Source organism: Dendronephthya gigantea, unplaced genomic scaffold (genome assembly GCF_004324835.1).
Source record: "Dendronephthya gigantea isolate DGI-Jeju-01 unplaced genomic scaffold, DenGig_1.0 000051F, whole genome shotgun sequence".
NCBI classification, from domain to species: domain Eukaryota; kingdom Metazoa; phylum Cnidaria; class Anthozoa; order Malacalcyonacea; family Nephtheidae; genus Dendronephthya; species Dendronephthya gigantea.
Window position 1 is genome coordinate 1408916 of NW_021163061.1, and position 18659 is coordinate 1427574.

The following is an 18659-nucleotide window of genomic DNA, read 5'->3' on the forward strand; positions in this document are numbered from 1 at the left end:
AAAATGAACTTCGTGGGAAAAAACGTCAGCGAAATGGTTACGCGTAGAAGAAAAGATAAGTTAATCAGAATACGGGTCTTTGAGGAAGATTAAGAAAATGGCAGTGAATTAGAATCCAGCCTTTCGCAAATTTTGTTCAAAATACGCGCGTCGATATTATATTGGATCAACGTTTTCTTGTTTTTTGGTCACCTGCGTAAAAAAATTAAACACCCGTTTATACAATGCCCTTGTTGTTTGATAATACTTGGCGTAAATAACCATAAATTCTTGCAGGCAATTTTTCGCGTATTCAGTCTGGACACAATACGTAATTCACCAGCATCACTTCGTCTTGTTTCGCTTCGAAGGACCAGTCTCTGCTGAAATGATCGTTTGACGGTCGTCGGAATAGTTCCTAAAAGTAAAACAACTTGTGGACGACAAGGTTATGTGAAATTAAAAAGGTAACGTACATAATTTGAATATTTATATGTTTGATTTGTATTTTTTAGCCTGGCTAGGATCAAACTTTGTTTCTCTAATGTAGAGTGAGAACAATGTAGATCGATATTGAAGTATTCAAACTGATCTCTTGTCTTTAAACGCGTTCTGCCTATGAACTCTCATGTTTGACCCTCGCTGGCGACGTATCGGACAATCTGTCTTGACGAATATTAATCTTGCTACGGAAACTATGGAAGCACTGCAATATATGTCACTATGATAACAATTATAACCTTACTGTAATGCTTAGTTCAGTTCCTGCCTGGTTCAATAATATTTTATACGCAGCGTCAATACACGTGAATCATTTCTTCAAATGTTTAGTGACGATGATGATCCCAGTAGCTTGTACCATGCTATGGTATTGCATTTTGACCATGTCTGTGACCAATATCTGGAGTTTCCCAGATAGTGCTATTGGTCAAAAAGTATTCTTTTGTCCAGAACAGGCGATGGTTATGAACTTGTGCCTGAGAACACTAAAGCTTCGAGCATACCAGTTTCAACAGTGAATTCTGAACCTCGAAACATTCTGCAACTGAACTCAGTTAAAACGGTTAGTGCATGCAGCATGAAATGAAACTTTGAAACTCTCTGGTCAGTCCTAAATTCCCAATATACGAATCTCGTTCTATAGTCGAATGTTCAAGCACCGTCTCATCCAACAACAACAACAGGTTCTGCAAAAGATTATAGTCCAACGATTGAGAAAAAAATCAGTTCGTCGATAGTAAATATTCGTGCTAAGACCAAGGATAAAGAGGTAGAACATATGAGCTGTCTTTGCCGGACTTCTAGACTACATACATTATACAATTTTATAACAAGTTAATTTTTTTTATCCTAGAGTGTGGTAACCCTCGCCTTGCAAGGGCACGATGGCTTAGCTGGAAAGCCTGGACCCAAGGTTAGTTTTCGAGAGTTGAGATCAAAAGCTGAGATAACAAAATTTATTCAATGTTCTTATCTGTTAAAATTCTCTATCGTTTAGGGTAAACCTGGCCCTCCCGGTCCATCAGGAAGAATGGGTCCACCGGTAGGTTCACCTTACCTAAGGCACGTCCACAATGATTCCACATTGCCATTCTCTTTTCGATGGATGCAAATGAGTGGATAAGTTATGAATGTTGAAATGAAAGCACACATACATCAGAGCATTTATGACTATTCGCTTGATTGCATCCATCAAAAGACGGAAATCACAGAGAAAACTCCACAAATGTACATGTACTATACCTCGAGTTGAAAGAGCGTAGTATTTCTCTTTATTATGCATGCATGTTTGACGTTTTTTGCCAAATGTATATATACTGTTTTATCACTCTTTCTTATTCTTAAGGGTTTAAAAGGAAAGCCTGGGACTTGTAAAATATCCGAGGTAAACTTAGGATAGAATTTGTGGTAATATCTTCATCCCTTATCATCCATGATCTAAATCTTGCTGAAAAACTTGTAGTTTGAATGTGACGTGGATATGATACGGTCTCTTACAACGAGAATATCAGAATTAGAAAAGATTTGCGACAAAAAGAAGGTAATATTGACCTGAACATCCCGCTTTTTTACATTCAATGCACAATCCTTTCTTTGATTTTGTATGTCGCCATTTTATTATCCGCATAAAATTAAAATACATGAATTTCATAACATAATATGATACTTTATATTAATTTTATCATTCACAACATGGCATCGACTTTCATGATAAATACAGGTGTTATAGGTTTCTATATTTTACATATAGAAACATGTAATTTTCACTGTTTTTGTTTTTCTAGAACACAACAGTTTGAATGAAAAGTGAGCATTCCTGGTCATAGTTAGATAATGTTAGTTAGGGTATGTTAAAATCGTTTAAAGACTACGGATTACAAACTTCTGAGCTCATGTTAAGAAAAAAAACATATCGATTATGATTTAACGAAGGGCCAGGTTATTAATCAAGGATCCAGGTTATCAATTTCTCCTGCGACACGCCACCTTGCAACCTAAAAAAAATTCAAAAAACTCAAATTATGCATGAGACTTCTATATATATATATATATAGAGACTATGTACTGTAAATATGTAAACTTACATCTTTAAGACGCAGAAACTCTGTTCTCATCACAAAGAAGAATGCAATATGTGACAGCAAGACTAGTCCAATAAGGATATCATAGCATTTGAATGCGTCTGAAAAGAACGAGGAATGTTTAATTTCTACATTGTATTGATAACTAATTCAGTTTTATCCTATCTTAAAAATTGATACAAACTCAAGGAAGACAGATATAGACTACACGATAAATTTTAGACTTAATCACGTCTAGGTCTAGATTAGGGCTCCTTCATGCAACTAGAACTGGTTTACTATTAGATAAACAACCTTAATTTTGCTTCAAAACTGCTCGCTATGGCAGTCTATATCTATCTGATTATCTGCATATCAAACGATTTTGAAGAAAGCTCCTTAGAAGACAGTTTGAGATAAGATTTCACCTTCAGCAGGATTTTCGTCCTCCAAAATACAATTTAACCAAATGTATGAAGGTATGTCAGTCACAGCGTTGGCCATCACGGCTGCAAGTAAAATGCACTAGAAGGAAAAATTGCCGGACAATTTTCATCAGTTTCAGCACGGGCCATCTGCGTGTGTTTAGATACGATAGATATGTGAAAATATAACGAATATATCTCCTAATACCTTTACAAACACTGAAGGTCCTTCGTGCGTGATTTTATAATGAATTATCAGTATAATAATAAAAATTGCAGCTTGAATTATCCACAATAAGATATGAGCAACCCAATAAAAAATTCTGAAAAAAAGAATGATTAATTCCGTAAATATTTGCAAGGTAAGATGATTGCTGTGTGTCATATCTAAAATGATTCATTTCAACATGTGTTTACTCCGTTTCTTTTGTCCAAGCAGCGATAAAAAAACCAGCAGACAGTAAAAACAGAAGAACAAAAAACACATCAGTCTTGGATGGGTTCTGAAAATTGGAAACAAGCAATAATGTACCACGAGTCTATGGTGAAGGACTAGACTTTTGATACAATGAAAAGATTTGGTTTCCGGTTTATTCACCTGGATAGCTGACGTTCCGTTCTGTTGAAATAAAATCGGCGATGTTTCATCAGTGCTAGTCGTAGAGGCCCCATTGGTGTTTGTCATGTTGTTATATGCTGAAAGTTTAAACAATGTTTAAGAGTCAACGCAAATCATTGATGACGCAGACTGACTGTATTGATGTATTTGGTTCTGAAGTTCTTCATGTTGTCCAAATCCTTTATTCTTTTATGAGATATTTCACGCCTACCTTCCTCTCTCTGTTTCCACTGATATTTAACAGCAAATAATAATGACATTATCTACAAATACGGGCAGAATTGTTGTCATTCCAAGCTAGAATTTTGAATATCAAGATTTGGCTGTGATGAAAAAACCAGTTGAGAAATTGAACATCACTGAAGTGACTTGATAAAGCCATCTAGTGGTTATTGTGGTACATCTTATTAAAATACTCAGTGGTTCCAATAATTTCCAGTATTGACCTACACTTAACAGGTTTGCCAGCCAAGCTGAAAAAGATTGTTAAGAGGCAATAAATATTCACTGCATGTGCTCTGTTGAGAACCTTTGTTGGCATCGAGGCTAGCTGACACCAAAGTACTGGCAACTGTATGAATAACTCACCAGTAATCACTGGAAATTCCTTTCGCTTTTTTTCATGAAGAAAAAAGAAGTATAGGCCATTCATAACTGAACTTAATAATACAAAAAAAAATTAAAATGAATGAAAGAGTATTTTAAGGAAGGAGATAATTCACATGTTTTGATAGTCTACCTTAGTGCAGTAAAGATGAAGAACCATATCCACTGCGTATTTGATGTTGCTATTGTACAAACTGAGTAATTTAGGACTGTAATCCTTAACATTCACAAAACAAAATTAGAACACACATTCATTTTGTGCTTGCTGAACATCAAATAGGACTAACCTTGTGTATTTGAAGTGTGTTAATAAAACAAACAAAAGACACAAAAATCCATCAGCCCAGAATATTGAAACAGCTGCCACAGTCTTGTCTACATGCAATGTGATAAACAACCAATTTAAAATGTATTAATCATTGAACTGTACTCTCCATATGAATACCTCAAACATCTCTCTAATACAGACAAGTACCCTTCTAATACAGATATCTCTCTAATACAGAGACCTTTCTGATGCAGACATCTCTCTAATACAGACATGTCACTCCAATACAGACACTCTTCTAATGCAGATATCTTTCTAACACAGACATATCACTCCAATACAGACACCCTTCTAATGCAGACATCTCTCTAATACAGACATGTCACTCCAATACAGACACTCTTCTAATGCAGACATCTCTCTAATACAGACATATCACTCCAATACAGACACCCTTCTAACGCAGATATCTTTCTAATACAGACATGTCACTCCAATACAGACACTCTTCTAATGCAGACATCTCTCTAATACAGACATATCACTCCAATACAGACACTCTTCTAATGCAGACATCTCTCTAATACAGACATATCACTCCAATACAGACACCCTTCTAACGCAGATATCTTTCTAATACAGAGACCTTTCTGAAACCAACATCTCTCCGACCAGTACAGTATCTGATCCACTCTGATTCAAGCATAGATCTTCAGTTCCTTTCCATTGGTTTCAAAATGCCTACTTAATTCTTACGGAGGAAAATTATCCTTATCACAAGAGTGAACAAGAAAAGTTTCTTTGTGGTAAAGCTATCAATTCTGTTAAAAAACTGAGGATAATTTTCCCAATTGAAATTAATCATGGAAGGTAATTTCATGATCTTACCAGAAAAAGATGATAAATTGTTTTGTTTGATATTTTTCCAATTGCACATTTTAATATCCAAACCAAAGTGTTTTCTTCAGAATCAGCTGATAATGTCTACAAAATGAGAAGGTAATTCAAATTCTGATATCTGCAAGCCAGAATATGTTGCAAATTCCAAATTGAAACATCATTTCTGAGAAAAAATAAATACATTCTCAATTATCAGAATCATCGAAACTTTGTGAATTTCTTGATAAATATCTTGAAATTCCTTAGTACTATAAAAATGTTTCCAATATAAATAACCAATATTTTTCAAAATGCCTAGTTTTAAGGATAATTTCTCCAAGGCACTGGCCTGCTACACCTGGAGCGCCCTAAATTTCTTCGACCTTCACGTGTCGAACTCGTGCTAAAGATTGTTGTTGTTTTTATTTTTTTATTTTATGAGCGATTTTACGATGAAAATCGAGATGAATCCCGCTGCGAAAGAAGCAGGGAAGACTGCTAAGGATTCTAAAGATGACAGCAAGCCTATAAAAGGGGATGAAAAGGCTCCAAAATCGCCTGATATTTCGTTTGAAGTTGGTGATTTCTGCCTTGTGAAGAGACCCGCGGATAACAATTGGCGTAAGAGAAAAACTCTCTTCCTTATGTTGATAATTTATTTATGCCTGTTACTAGATAGAAATTTTGCTGTGCCTTTTATGTGGGAATATTTCGTTGTAAGATGCATTTATTTCACTTGTTCATTTTCATCAGGGGGGGGAGCTCCCTGGATTGTTTTTGACTAAATCAAGAAAGATCTAGCTTGAAAATGAACGTGTTAGTTTTTACCAGAAATCAACATTTAAACAGAGCTTAGTTGATGCACTTAGTTGACAACAGCATACACAGAGCCACTTCAAGGTTTCTTGTCTCATTTCGGTTCTCAGCAGGGGGGGGGTGGCTTCCTCTACCAAACACAGATATAATATGAACTATTGATATGGGAATGTTTACTCAAAAATGTATTCCATATTTGCCCTGTTGTGCGGGATGGAAAAGATGACTGTTTGCATTGTACTTGCCTATCCTCTGGCAATAATAGTTGAGTATTGTGAATTATTGATTATTTACATAAACTATTCATTGTAGATCCAGCTGAAATCATCCAAAAACGAAATAACGTTGAAGAAAACACAATTGAATATTATGTTCATTATAATGGATGTAAGGAATGATTACTTCACTAAATTACTTTGTTTGTATGGTTAGATGATAAAACCTTGAAAAGGGTGGCACATCATGTTTACCAGAATGATTTTCTTCACTAGTCAACCGTCGTCTGGATGAGTGGGTGTCAGATGTCCGAGTTGATATATTCAAATCAAAAATCACGGAAGAAAAGTCCGAAGAGAAGTCAGACAATGAAGGACCAGAAAGAAAACTGACCAGAAACCAGAAACGAAAACATGATGAAATAAATCATGTCCAGAAAGTGAGACTATTGTTCAGTTGTTTTGAAATGAAGTTCACTGTAGGTGAGAGAACTAAAACATCCCATATTTCTAGACCTATGCTGAAATGGATCCAACAACTGCTGCATTAGAGAAAGAACATGAAGCAGTAAGTGTTATGAATCTGTTGATATGCCAGGCTTTGATGTATATCATTTGTCAATGAAACTTTCATCTTCAAGGATTGGACCAGACATTTCATCTTCTATTCATAAGTAGTTAGTCATCAGGGGTTCATCCAAAAGACATGAATGTTTACCATTTTGATTATTTCAGATAACCAAAGTGAAATATGTTGATAAAATTCAAATTGGAAAATATGAAATTGATGCATGGTACTTCTCGCCATTTCCGGATGACTATGGTAAACAAACCAAGCTCTGGATCTGTGAATATTGTTTGAAATACATGAAATACGAACACACCTTTTGTGATCATATGGTAAGCTCTGTCAACAATATCACCATTGGTAGTTAGTAATCAATTCTTCAAAGAATTATCCTGCAAGCTATCAAAGAATTAGCTTTTGCTTTGAAAACTTGGTTTTAAATTGTTTCATAAATGTATCATGAAGCAATTATCCACTATCCATTCTTTCAGACAAAGTGTACTATGCGCCAACCTCCGGGAAGAGAAATTTATCGCAAAGGAACAATTTCTGTTTATGAAGTTGATGGTAAAGACCACAAGGTAGGAATGAAATGTGTTACCTTTTTTGTCGTATTAAAATTGTCCAGTGAATTGAGTTGTAAGCTTGAGAATTATTCTTTCAGATCTACTGTCAGAACCTCTGTTTAACAGCCAAGTTATTCTTGGATCATAAAACACTTTATTTTGATGTTGAGCCGTTTGTGTTTAACATCTTAACGGAAGTTGATCGTGACGGAGCGCATTTGGTCGGATACTTCTCAAAGGTATTTTTTTTATGCTTTTCGTTCATTGCATTATTTAAGATCATGATTCTTTAAGAACCTGTTTTCGTCATTTGTGATCATTGTATTTTGCTGGGTTTTTTCTTGGAAATGTGACTGGAAAAAGGGAATTGTTTTCTAGGAAAAAGAATCCCCAGACGGAAACAACCTGGCTTGTATCTTAACGTTGCCTCCGTACCAACGAAAGGGTTATGGGAAATTTCTCATCGCATTCAGTAAGAACGTCGTTATTTTGCTTGCAAATATTTCAACCTCAATGTTGTCCAACACCACCCTGTCTTGATTCATTTAGGCTACGAGCTCTCCAAACTAGAAGCAGCAGTTGGTTCACCTGAGAAACCTTTGTCAGATCTTGGAAAATTGAGCTATCGTAGCTACTGGTCCTGGGTTTTGCTCGACATTCTCAGAAATTTACGAGGAACATTATCTATCAAAGATTTAAGGTGAGCTATATTAAACGGGGGAACTTAACGTAACCTTTTGTAACAGAAATTTTATATAATTGTTGTAAAGTCCATTTCGTTTTTGCTTTAATGAAACTCGTGAGTTTGTCTGTTAAAAGAACTGGAATATTTTTTATATGTTTCCCAGCACAATGACAAGCATCACACAGGAAGACATTATCAGCACACTGCAATCCCTCAACATGATCAAATATTGGAAAGGACAACACGTGATTTGTGTCACACCGAAGCTAGTGGAGGAGCATGTCAAGAGTGCACAATACCGCAGACCAGTGCTTACTGTAGACACTTCATGCCTAAGATGGGCACCAACCAAGAGAATAAAGAAAGTCAAACATTAGTGGATATTATATTATTAATGTTGGCTTCACAATCGCTTGAAGTACCGGGTGCTCAGCTCTTTTCTTCTTGTAAATAAATAGCCTGGCATTTCATGGTTGAGAACAACATATAAATAATTTATCCCATGGTACGTGATATAGATACGTGATACGGATGCGGATACGTGATACGGATACGTGTTCTTAAAAATTTTTATTGTCTTGTAAAATCTTGGTCCTTATTCGTCCGGAAATGACAGTTGAAGTAGCTCTGCATGAGCTCACAATAACTACAATATTTTAATTTCGCTGTCCTTAAAGTCGTCCAGCCATAATCCAGTGACCATGGTTTTGAAATATCAGACACAATGCATTTACTACAATGGCATGCAACTATACAAAAATATAAAAAACCCAATGTCCTTTGAAGTTTGAATGACATCGCTATGTAACAATGATTACTTCCTAATCTCTTAGAGCTGAAAGAGTGTTACATTTGTAAGAGAATTCTAAGATTTTAAGCTTTTCAAGAGAGGAAATGCCGCCTGCATGCAACAGAATTGTATTTATTGATTTTTACGTGTGAAAAAATCGATTTAGGAAGAAGTTCTGGTATGATTGATCTCTTAGGTTGTTTGTATTGAACAACAATATTACAGTAAGAAGTTCGTTTTTTTTCACACTTATAGTCATCCGTAAGTGGATAATGTTTCTGGTATAATCACTTTCAATTAAAAAAATATATTGAGTTGAGTTTTTGAACAAGGACATTACGACACCATTTAGTCTATAACAGATGATTTTGTTTAGCGAAGTTTCATGACATCTTCAGGTCTCGAGAAGAGTTGGGGTTTTTCAAATATGAATTGGCTTTTGTTTCTATTGCTTCCCGTTTTCGTCACTCGTACAGCAGGTGTGTTAAAATATTAGGTTGCGTGAATTCTGATTCTCTATAAACCACAACAACTGATTTGATATATTAAATTTAGGTGAAATGCAAGACGCGTCAGATCATCAACATTTAATAAGAGCACGAGCAATAAGTATGCTTCTCTGTCTCCTGGTATATGTACCTCATTCTTTCGGTAACGTTATCTGTTCAAGTGCATGGGGAAGTTTACCATTGGCAATTGCAGTACTGCTAGTCTGACTGAGTGTTGACTGTTGCTACTAATACTAGCCCGACTAGTCTAGTACTTACTGCTTTGCAATGTTTTATTCAGTGTTTCACTTTCAACCTTCCTCAATGTCAGTTGATCATTGCAGTACTGCTAGTCTGACTGAGTGTTGACTGTTGCTACTAATACTAGCCCGACTAGTCTAGTACTTACTGCTTTGCAATGTTTTATTCAGTGTTTCACTTTCAACCTTCCTCAATGTCAGTTGATCATTGCAGTACTGCTAGTCTGACTGAGTGTTGACTGTTGCTACTAATACTAGCCCGACTAGTCTAGTACTTACTGCTTTGCAATGTTTTATTCAGTGTTTCACTTTCAACCTTCCTCAATGTCAGTTGATCATTGCAGTACCGCCAGTCTGACTGAGTGTTGACTGTTGTTACTAATACTAGCATGACTAGTCTAGTGCTTACTGCTTTGCAATGTTTTATTCAGTGTTTCACTTTCAACCTTCCTCGATGTCAATTGATCATTGCAGTATTTCTAGTCTGACTGAGAGTTCTAAATACCAGCCTGACTAGCCTTAGTAGACACTGCCCTGCAACTTTTTACTCTTACTGACCCATATCGTTAGACATCGCCTATAATCTCCTAATGTTATACTATTCTGACATTCCTTCACTTTAGAAGCAGATTGTAAAGGTTGTGTCAATTTATGTTTCTGGAGGCTCCACTGTGAAACTTGTTGGAAAGCGTCTTGTGATCAGGGGGGTTGTATTTGTAAACCTGTCAGTGGAGGGGTTAGTATTTGTCTGTGATAAGAAGAAAGACTTCTTCATTTCGGATCAGAATTTTCAACGAACTGATTTAAGTATCTTGTGGCACAATCGTCGGTTAAACAAGCGTCTTTTGAACTGAATTTTTTAGTGCCGTTTAACCAGTGGCTGTCAGAATGTCGTTCAACCTCAACGCGGAAGAACTGGGACAGAGCCAAAGAGATCTAATCCCTGATCGGATATAAACGAAATCTCACGAACGCTCTTGTAGAATGTAATTGTTGTAGTTTCATTAGCGCTAACCGACTAAATATTTGTTTCACTTTATTATATCTTGTCTCATACAAATGTGATCCTTTTTCACAGCTGTGTGGCGTGTTCAGTTACGGTGAGTGGTGACGGACGAGAAATGACGGACGAGAATTGCCCGGCTGAGGGCCTGACATTCTACCTCATTAACTCGCTTCCTGCCCTCCTCTCTCTTTCTCTTTCACATCCCCTTCTTCCCTTCTGCTTCCCCCTTCCACCCCCTCAGTTCCCCTCCTGTTTCTCTCTGCCATCCTCGACTTTCCCTGCTTTCTCGCAACCTCGTACCTTTCGTACTCCCCAGGAAAGACCTGCGCAGAGCTTGCATGGCTTTCCCGAACTTCCTCTCACCTTGACCATATTCATTCTGATACATATGGGGAAAAAATCACAAAAACAAATATTGCGTGTTATCAAAGAGTCCCTACTTGAGACAGGCACTCAAGGTCATCATTGCCACCTAGCAACGACATGTGCCGACAGTGCCGTCATGCCAATGAGGGTACCAAGATACCAACTACCAATAAACCACAGTGAAGGCAACCACTACCAGGATATGACGTCACGTCACAGTGGAATGACAGCGTAACATAGGCAAGACGCGCTATAAACTCAGTGTGGGTTTCTTTATGTACTAAAGGATTAAAACCAACATACAGTCATCACTAGGAGTCTTGCCTCGTTGCCTCTTCAACAAATAACTTGAAGTTACATAACTTCCATCAAAACACTTCAGTCGATTATCGTTCAAAGAGAATCTAAAGTCATGGCTCGTACACGGCTCTCGAACATGTTGCAAATTTTGAAACAACATTTGATTTTGTTTTTAATCCTTGTTGGTGTATTATGCGGATTTTTACTCGGAGCTTTACTTCACGAAACTGTGCAATCGTCAAAAGACCCTCCACCGAAGGAGTTAGCTATGTATTTGTCGTTTCCTGGCGAGATTTTGATACGAATTTTGAAGCTGTTAGTCTTGCCACTGATCATTTCTAGTGTTCTTTTGGCCGTGGCCGAACTGGACGCCAAGCAAAGCGGAAAATTGGGCAGAAGGACTTTATTATATTATCTAATTACAACAATATTAGCTGCAATAGTCGGTATAGTTCTGGTTGTAAGTATCAAGCCAGGAGAGGCAAATGTAAAAGCTACAAAACCGAACGAGGGCAATATTGAGCCGGCTGATTCTATTTTGGATCTAATAAGGTACGGTTTGGCTTGTTGTTTGTACTGGATTAATTCTGAGAAATATTTTTGTGAGGCGATTATAATATGCCTTAAGCTTTCCTGTTTATAAACGTGAAATCATTAGTTTATAAGTACTATTCACTGGATATTAAAGTGTCAATATCAATGACAATCTCATGTACAATTCATTCAAAACAATTATTTTGGTCAGTGTATTCTAAGAGTTGCACATCATGAAACTGCGTGAAGTTGCACATCATGAACTTGTTGAACATCTATATTGATCACTACTTAAATAAACATTTCTTTTATTTATGTCAGTGTCAAATTACAGGTGATTAAGTTGAGCTCTTAATGACTGACAATTTACTATAATAAGCATTATATCTGCAAAGTTTGATTACATTTTGCAGTTTTAATGCTATTTCTGTTGTGGTATTTGCCTAAACATACCAAAAGTCCTTGGAATATACTGAAAGATACTATACAAACATGCTTTGAATTTAGACTACCTGTGGAGGTTCAGTCATCAAGTTTTATGAAAGGGTGATACCTTTATGACCTTTATCCCTTTGCGTATGTTTCTCCCCCCTACCCCACTATATTTCTCCCCCTACGGCCTACCCCACTATTACACTCTGTGATAAACACCCTCCACTCCCCTTTCATCTCTGCCATACTCTGTTAAGATCAAGATTTTGAATTTAATATAACATTCAAAATAGTTCAAAATAGTATTTTGTTAATGAGCTCTTCTACAAAATGAAATGACATTAGAAATGTCACAATTATTCAGGGTAGAATTTCTAAATGAGCTCTTTCATCTAACTTAAACACATTAGTTCAAGTGCAGACACAAGAATTTGGTATCTGGTATCCCCAATCTTTATTTGGTATCTCTTAACACCATTTGGTTCCCCAAGTCGTCAGCTTAAATGCACTTTAAATAGACAAATTAATTTTTAAAACAAGATCATTAAAGACAAGCTGAAATAGAATCCATGTTGTTCTTGTCATTTTCATCCTCTGGCTAAATTCTCTCTATTGTCAAGAGGTCACTGACAGCATGGATAATAAAATCATGGATAATAAAGTCTTTTAACTATTCATGCTGACAGCAGCTGCTTGACTCATACGTGACCAGTTATATTTCATGAATTAATTTTCATTTATCGAATTATGTCATTTTCAAATTATGTCAGCATTTGATGATAAATGGTCTTATAAACGGCCCTAAAATTACACACATTTTTTTGCGTAATTTTTAATTGCTAAGGAAATAAAACCGTCCCATTTTAGGTAAAACAAAGTAGGGTACTTGAGAATTTATATTTATGTTGTTTTTTAACAGAAATTTGTTCCCAGACAATTTGGTGGACGCGGCGTTCTCCTCAGTAAGCGTTTTCAACGTTTATTTCAAACTGACACGTCAATTGTCTAATTTGCAGTTTAAAAAAAATGAAGCTTTTTCTTCTTTTATAGGTTAAAACTAAATACAAAGCAACAGCAGTGAACTATACTTTCGGAGGAACTGCCGTTCATTCGAACTCGTCAGCTGAGGACATGTTCAAAATGATTAGTTCTAAGAAACTGAATCCCTGGGGATTTTTCTCAGATAGAAATGCTACAGAGATTCGAATGAGCGTTAAATACGAATATGACAAAGTTGAGAAAGTTCCTGGAACGAATATGTTGGGTCTCATCATGTTTGCAATTGTTTTTGGGTACATTTTAGGACAGATGGGGGAAGCTGGTCAACCCATGGTTGTCTTTTTTAAGATACTAATGGATGTGACTATGAATATGGTCACGCTGGCTATCTGGTAATATGTCATAATTTACTATTTTCAAGTATTTTCAAACCATAATAACGTAGTTTGGATTATTTTCAGGCTTTCTCCTGTTGGTATTTGTTTCCTAGTGGCTGGTGCTATAGTCAACGCAGAAAATATTGGTGATGTGTTTGAATCATTGGCGCTTTACATCGGCACTTGTATCACTGGCTTGATCATACATTCCTTCGTTGTCTATCCGTTGTTGTATTTCGTCTTCACAAGGAAGAATCCGTTCAAGTTTTTCTCAGGGATGATTGAAGCTGCGATTACAGCTTTTGGTACATCGTCAAGGTTAGTTCCTGGTGTGACACCGCTGAAGTTTGCTTCAGTTGAATATCATCTTCGTGACTGAAAACTTCGTTAAATTTTAGTGCTGCTACCTTACCTGTGACAATAACATGTATGGAAAAAAATAACAAAATAAGTCCGAAGATCACGAGATTTGTTTTACCCGTTGGAGCGACGCTGAACATGGACGGCGGTGCACTTTATGAGGCTATCACTGCAATATATGTTGCCCAATTGAATAACTATGAACTCACCTTTGGAAGAATTTTATTGATTTGGTAAGAAGTAATCCCAGTGTTACTAGTTATCAGTGAAATCCAGTGCATATTTTCGTTATTTTGCCTGCAATTACAAGCCGTTAGAAACGATAAGTTAGTACTGAATAAGATTGTTATATGCGATACATTGTCTAACATTTTGTCGCACGGTAAATCATTTATGATTTTTGGCACTTCACTCGATGCAGGTAAATTCTAAAGGGTCTTAATTTCGAGTGGAATTATACACACTTCAAAGAATTTTAAAGGGTCTTAATTTCGAGTGGAATTATACACACTTGAAATTCAAGCCGGGAACAGTTGATAGAAAACGAGTTAACTATAGATCCTCTGGCAGGAATCGAACCTACGCTTTTGCGACGCCGGTGAAGTGGTAGTGGTCTCAATAACAAGAGCATTGCACCGGCATCGCAAAAGCGTAGGTTCGATTCCTACCGGAGGACCTATAGTTGACTCATTTTTCCATCAACTGTTCCAGGCTTGAATTTCAAGTGTGTATAATTCCACTCGAAATTAAGACCCGTTAAAACCTCTAGAATTTTGTTACATGGATTTAAATTCTAGTTTCTCAATCAACAGCTATTTTTGTTTTTTAGCATTGTAGCGACTCTTGTTTCAATGGGGGCCGCCGGTGTCCCTGCTGGTGGACTAGTTTATGTTATTGTTGTGTTGGAAGCGTGTGGTTTGCCTACAGATGATATTGGACCAATTCTAGCTGTTGAGTGGTTTCTGTGAGTACTCAAAAAGATAATTGATTAAATATTGTATAATTGATTTAATTCCATTTTGCCAACCTTTCTAAGCGCTGATTGGCTAAAATATAAGCCCGTACGTGATCATCTGAAAATTGAGTAATTCTTCCGTAGGGATCGCGTAAGAACTGCTGTCAACGTGATGGGAGATTGTTACTGTGCTGGTGTTATGGGGCATTGGTTTCAGCATGAGTTCGAACAAGGAAGCGTTGAGGAAAATGAAATTGTTTTCAACCATCAGAAGAGTGAACAAACTTCTTTTTAGGTACGCTCTTGGAATCCTCTTCCCAAGGTTTCTTGAGAGACCCTGGGAACGAAGGTGGCAGCGTACATATTTGTACAACACCTAGAATATTGAATAACTAGTTTTGTTTTGATTTTGTTTAAAAATTGTTACGTTGCACTTTGATATTCAGGCCTACGACTCTACGAGGAAGTGAACAACATGCATGACCTGATTTTCGCACGATTATCCTTCGTAAGATGTAAAAAATTTAAACACTGAATTAATATTCCTTAAATAATTGAGATTTCGGAGTAAGCGAAGTCCGTGCAGTCATGACGAGTGAGTTCACACAAATGTTCATTTTTATAAGTTATCAACGACTATTTTACATAATAAATTCTTAATTACAAAATATATTTATAAAAGTGCTCAAAATTGAACTGTCTGTACAGGAAGAACCGGTCTTCTTCCATCGGAAGACCACTCTTGTCCTCTTGTTGGAAGTTGCTGTTGAGAGCCAAATATACTTGGCAGTCTGGAATGAGAAAGAAAACGTTGTTGTTTATGAAAAAAAAATCTTCCAAATATTTTAGTTTCCAGTGCTGAGAAGAGGATAGCGATTGAACTGTCGCTAGGACTTGTGTTCTGGACAATTTCATGAAGTGATAAATTTGAGTGAAAATACTTCTTCTAACCTGGTATTCTGTGGCACTCTTGATGCAGAGATGCTGCTCGTAAACGTGGTCCCAGACGAAATTCTTCTTGGATAAGATCCGGAGAATCCTGTGGGCAGCTGAGGAAGGATGGGCGGAACAGCTTGGAAATATATCGTGCTCATATCTGGTTCTGACTGTGAAGCGCGTTGGAGATCTTTTTCGCGTTTTTCTTTCTCCAAGATTTGGCGTTTTCTCGCCTCGCGATTTGCTTTCCAATTGAGAAGAAATTTCTTGGCTGTTGAACTGATCTCTTTACCATCAAGCATCACTAAAGTTGTATGAATGAAATTATATCAGAGTGTCTCTGATAGCAAAGAATGCAGCAGCTGAAAGATCTTTGTAATCATACCTAATGTCTTTGACATGACAAAGACACGATCTCTGTATTTCTTCTTTTCACAAACTGGATTTCCTGTCAGATCAAGTTTTATTATTGCTGGCCAGACACTCAATGCCTTTACTAAACCCTGCAATGAAATGAATTGGGTTATTCCTTGGAGATATCTTAAGTGGCAAAGGAAGGTCTTTAAAGCACTAGAGGATATTCAGATACTGCAAGTTTTAAGCAATGAAATATCTTACCTTGGTGTCAGCAATGTTGTTGTTTTGGGCATTTAACTGGATCATACTTGACAGACAGTGTAAGTCTTCCAGACTTTCAATGTAGTTGCCAGAAACATTCAGGACATTAAGACATGTCTATACATACGGAATAAGAAGAGATGAGGGAGAGCTGGTCAGAGATATAATGAAATGAAGAGATCAGAAGATGTGAGGTGGTAGACATTGCAGAGAAGATGAGGAAAGCAAGGTTGAGATGATATGGACACGTAATAAGAAGAGATGAAGGAGAGTTGGTCAGAGATATTATAAAATGAAGAGATCAGAAGATGTGAGGTGGTAGACATTGCAGAGAAGATGAGGGAAGCAAGGTTGAGATGATATGGACACATAATAAGAAGAGATGAAGGAGAGTTGGTCAGAGATATTATGAAATGAAGAGATCAGAAGAAGATGTGAGATGGTTAACATTGCAGAGAAGATGAGGGAAGCAAGGTTGAGATGATATGGACACGTAATAAGAAGAGATGAAGGAGAGCTGGTCAGAGATATTATGAAATGAAGAGATCAGAAGAAGATGTGAGATGGTTGACATTGCAGAGAAGATGAGGGAAGCAAGGTTGAGATGATATGGACACGTAATAAGAAGAGATGAAGGAGAGCTGGTCAGAGATATTATGAAATGAAGAGATCAGAAAAAGATGTGAGGTGGTAGACATTGCAGAGAAGATGAGGGAAGCAAGGTTGAGATGATATGGACACATAATAAGAAGAGATGAAGGAGAGCTGGTCAGAGATATTATGAAATGAAGAGATGAAACTAAACAACACAAATTAAACTTACTGCAACAGCCTTCAATGATCGTGGGTCAAACAGCAATTTTTCTCCGACTGGTAAATTTTGATTTTCTATATGAAGTTCATTAAGACTTTCAAGTTTCTCCAATCCTTCAACCACTGTGATGAAGTTTTGACCTAAATACCTGGAAATATATTGAAGATATTTTTAAAGCATTTGAATGCAAATATGGAGAACTGGGGCCGGTTGTATCAAGCCCGTTTAGCTTAAACGGTGGATAAGTTCAAAATAGAAAGCAAGCCTGCCGTTTTATTCAACAAGCAAACAAAATGTTTTTGACCTTAATACAAAGATACTGTTCACAACTACAAATTCAGTGCATAATATTCAAGTTGACTCATTCAAGAGAGTTGTAAGAGTGTTATTTAATTTTGACTTATCCACCATTTAAGCTAAACGGGCTTGATACAACCGGCCCCTGGTGGGATAGTTATTTAGATCAATTAAATTAACTTACAGTTTTGACAGTCTTCTGAGATTATCAAGTCCCTCTATTTTAGTTATTCTATTTTTCTGCAGGTACAGATGTGTTAGGTTTATGGCAAAACCCAGGTTTTCAATTTTACTGATGCAGTTGTCGTAAAGGTAGAGAACTGATAGATTCCGACACAATGACAAATTATTCTGCAACATAAAAATATGAGATTATATACTCGTATTTGGTCATATAATGGTAATGTATATATTATATACCATTGAAATGCGATACTCAAGACTTGATCTAAACAATAGCTACCGTTTAAAAAGCATAATAATAAAACAATGCTCGTTCGGGATGTGAATAAATTTTTACTCACAATTTCATCGATGCTTTTCTCAGCAAGATACACGTGCGTTAGACGTTTCAAATATTGCTGTGAAGTTTCGTTTTTACTCTTTTTTGTTTGGCTGGGACACTTCGCCACAAGTTCAGGTGTTATCTTAACCATTTCCCCATCAAATATCAACTATACTCCGTTCATATTATAGTCAAAAAGCACAAGGAAAGTGAACTTTGTTTACACTTTTTGATCAGAATTCTAATACCATTGTTTGCTTACATTTGTTGCTATGGAAACTGACGTCATTACCGGGGATTTGAACCTCGAGAGAAAGCTACAGAATTAGCCAATGAAAAGGCTGGAAAGTGCCCATGTGACTAACGTTTTCCGGGGTTGTTCTACAATTCACACCCCCTTTTTTACGCAATATTAACCCCCCGGATTTGACACAG

At 36.7% G+C, this 18659-nt stretch overlaps 5 protein-coding genes and 1 long non-coding RNA gene across 7 annotated transcripts; 4 read left to right on the plus strand and 2 right to left on the minus strand.

Annotated features, from left to right (window-relative positions):
- The first annotated feature begins 802 nt into the window (after positions 1-802).
- On the plus strand, positions 803-2348 carry LOC114528726 (mannose-binding protein C-like). The gene is made up of 8 exons (XM_028550403.1): positions 803-847; positions 899-1042; positions 1124-1249; positions 1334-1393; positions 1478-1522; positions 1826-1864; positions 1943-2020; positions 2265-2348. The coding sequence occupies exons 1-8, from the start codon at positions 803-805 to the stop codon at positions 2277-2279; spliced, it is 552 nt and encodes a 183-aa protein (XP_028406204.1). The 3' UTR covers positions 2280-2348.
- Positions 2094-5564, minus strand: LOC114528843. Its single transcript, XM_028550560.1, has 12 exons — positions 5347-5564; positions 4478-4565; positions 4324-4407; positions 4173-4243; positions 4035-4057; positions 3796-3847; positions 3564-3661; positions 3383-3468; positions 3174-3288; positions 2969-3065; positions 2565-2662; positions 2094-2474 (listed from the first exon to the last, which is right to left on the minus strand). Exons 1-12 carry the CDS (start codon positions 5393-5395, stop codon positions 2427-2429), a joined length of 909 nt encoding a protein of 302 aa, XP_028406361.1. The 5' UTR covers positions 5396-5564; the 3' UTR covers positions 2094-2426.
- Positions 5565-5726: 162 nt separating this feature from the next.
- Positions 5727-9135, plus strand: LOC114528764 (histone acetyltransferase KAT8-like). Its single transcript, XM_028550475.1, has 10 exons — positions 5727-5958; positions 6466-6540; positions 6645-6808; positions 6883-6936; positions 7104-7268; positions 7428-7517; positions 7601-7741; positions 7881-7974; positions 8052-8202; positions 8351-9135. The coding sequence occupies exons 1-10, from the start codon at positions 5775-5777 to the stop codon at positions 8562-8564; spliced, it is 1332 nt and encodes a 443-aa protein (XP_028406276.1). The 5' UTR covers positions 5727-5774; the 3' UTR covers positions 8565-9135.
- An 87-nt stretch (positions 9136-9222) lies between these two features.
- LOC114528876 lies at positions 9223-10769 on the plus strand. The gene is made up of 4 exons (XR_003687541.1): positions 9223-9456; positions 9533-9586; positions 10349-10461; positions 10589-10769. It is a non-coding gene; the product is annotated as an uncharacterized LOC114528876 (long non-coding RNA).
- A 452-nt stretch (positions 10770-11221) lies between these two features.
- Positions 11222-16111, plus strand: LOC114528748 (excitatory amino acid transporter 1-like). 2 transcript variants are annotated; one of them, XM_028550459.1, is made up of 8 exons: positions 11222-11949; positions 13283-13325; positions 13414-13754; positions 13824-14057; positions 14138-14332; positions 14929-15063; positions 15199-15349; positions 15904-16111. In XM_028550459.1, the coding sequence occupies exons 1-7, from the start codon at positions 11510-11512 to the stop codon at positions 15347-15349; spliced, it is 1539 nt and encodes a 512-aa protein (XP_028406260.1). In that variant the 5' UTR covers positions 11222-11509; the 3' UTR covers positions 15904-16111. The 2 variants fall into 2 exon arrangements, with proteins under 2 accessions (XP_028406260.1, XP_028406259.1); XM_028550458.1 differs by lacking the exon at positions 15904-16111 and having other exon boundaries at positions 11223-11949; positions 15199-15724.
- LOC114528750 (protein phosphatase 1 regulatory subunit 42-like) lies at positions 15667-18464 on the minus strand. The gene is made up of 7 exons (XM_028550462.1): positions 18244-18464; positions 17904-18070; positions 17432-17570; positions 16609-16725; positions 16376-16493; positions 16006-16294; positions 15667-15845 (listed from the first exon to the last, which is right to left on the minus strand). Exons 1-7 carry the CDS (start codon positions 18373-18375, stop codon positions 15740-15742), a joined length of 1068 nt encoding a protein of 355 aa, XP_028406263.1. The 5' UTR covers positions 18376-18464; the 3' UTR covers positions 15667-15739.
- Between the last annotated feature and the right edge of the window lie 195 nt (positions 18465-18659).

Coding starts and splice junctions, on each gene's coding strand:
- LOC114528726 (XM_028550403.1), top strand. CDS start 803: ATGTTTAGTGACGATGATGATCCCAGTAGCTTGTACCATGCTATG. Junction 1,250..1,333: donor CTAAGACCAAGGATAAAGAG/GTAGAACATATG, acceptor TTTTTATCCTAG/AGTGTGGTAACCCTCGCCTT. Junction 1,394..1,477: donor CTGGAAAGCCTGGACCCAAG/GTTAGTTTTCGA, acceptor TCTATCGTTTAG/GGTAAACCTGGCCCTCCCGG.
- LOC114528843 (XM_028550560.1), bottom strand. CDS start 5,395: ATGTGCAATTGGAAAAATATCAAACAAAACAATTTATCATCTTTTTCT. Junction 4,566..5,346: donor CAATTTATCATCTTTTTCTG/GTAAGATCATGA, acceptor CATTGCATGTAG/ACAAGACTGTGGCAGCTGTT. Junction 4,408..4,477: donor ACACACTTCAAATACACAAG/GTTAGTCCTATT, acceptor GTGAATGTTAAG/GATTACAGTCCTAAATTACT.
- LOC114528764 (XM_028550475.1), top strand. CDS start 5,775: ATGAGCGATTTTACGATGAAAATCGAGATGAATCCCGCTGCGAAAGAA. Junction 5,959..6,465: donor ACCCGCGGATAACAATTGGC/GTAAGAGAAAAA, acceptor TATTCATTGTAG/ATCCAGCTGAAATCATCCAA. Junction 7,518..7,600: donor TTGATGGTAAAGACCACAAG/GTAGGAATGAAA, acceptor TTATTCTTTCAG/ATCTACTGTCAGAACCTCTG.
- LOC114528748 (XM_028550459.1), top strand. CDS start 11,510: ATGGCTCGTACACGGCTCTCGAACATGTTGCAAATTTTGAAACAACAT. Junction 13,326..13,413: donor TGGACGCGGCGTTCTCCTCA/GTAAGCGTTTTC, acceptor CTTCTTTTATAG/GTTAAAACTAAATACAAAGC. Junction 14,333..14,928: donor GGAAGAATTTTATTGATTTG/GTAAGAAGTAAT, acceptor TTTGTTTTTTAG/CATTGTAGCGACTCTTGTTT.
- LOC114528750 (XM_028550462.1), bottom strand. CDS start 18,375: ATGGTTAAGATAACACCTGAACTTGTGGCGAAGTGTCCCAGCCAAACA. Junction 18,071..18,243: donor AGAAAAGCATCGATGAAATT/GTGAGTAAAAAT, acceptor TTTATGTTGCAG/AATAATTTGTCATTGTGTCG. Junction 16,295..16,375: donor TGTCATGTCAAAGACATTAG/GTATGATTACAA, acceptor ATACAACTTTAG/TGATGCTTGATGGTAAAGAG.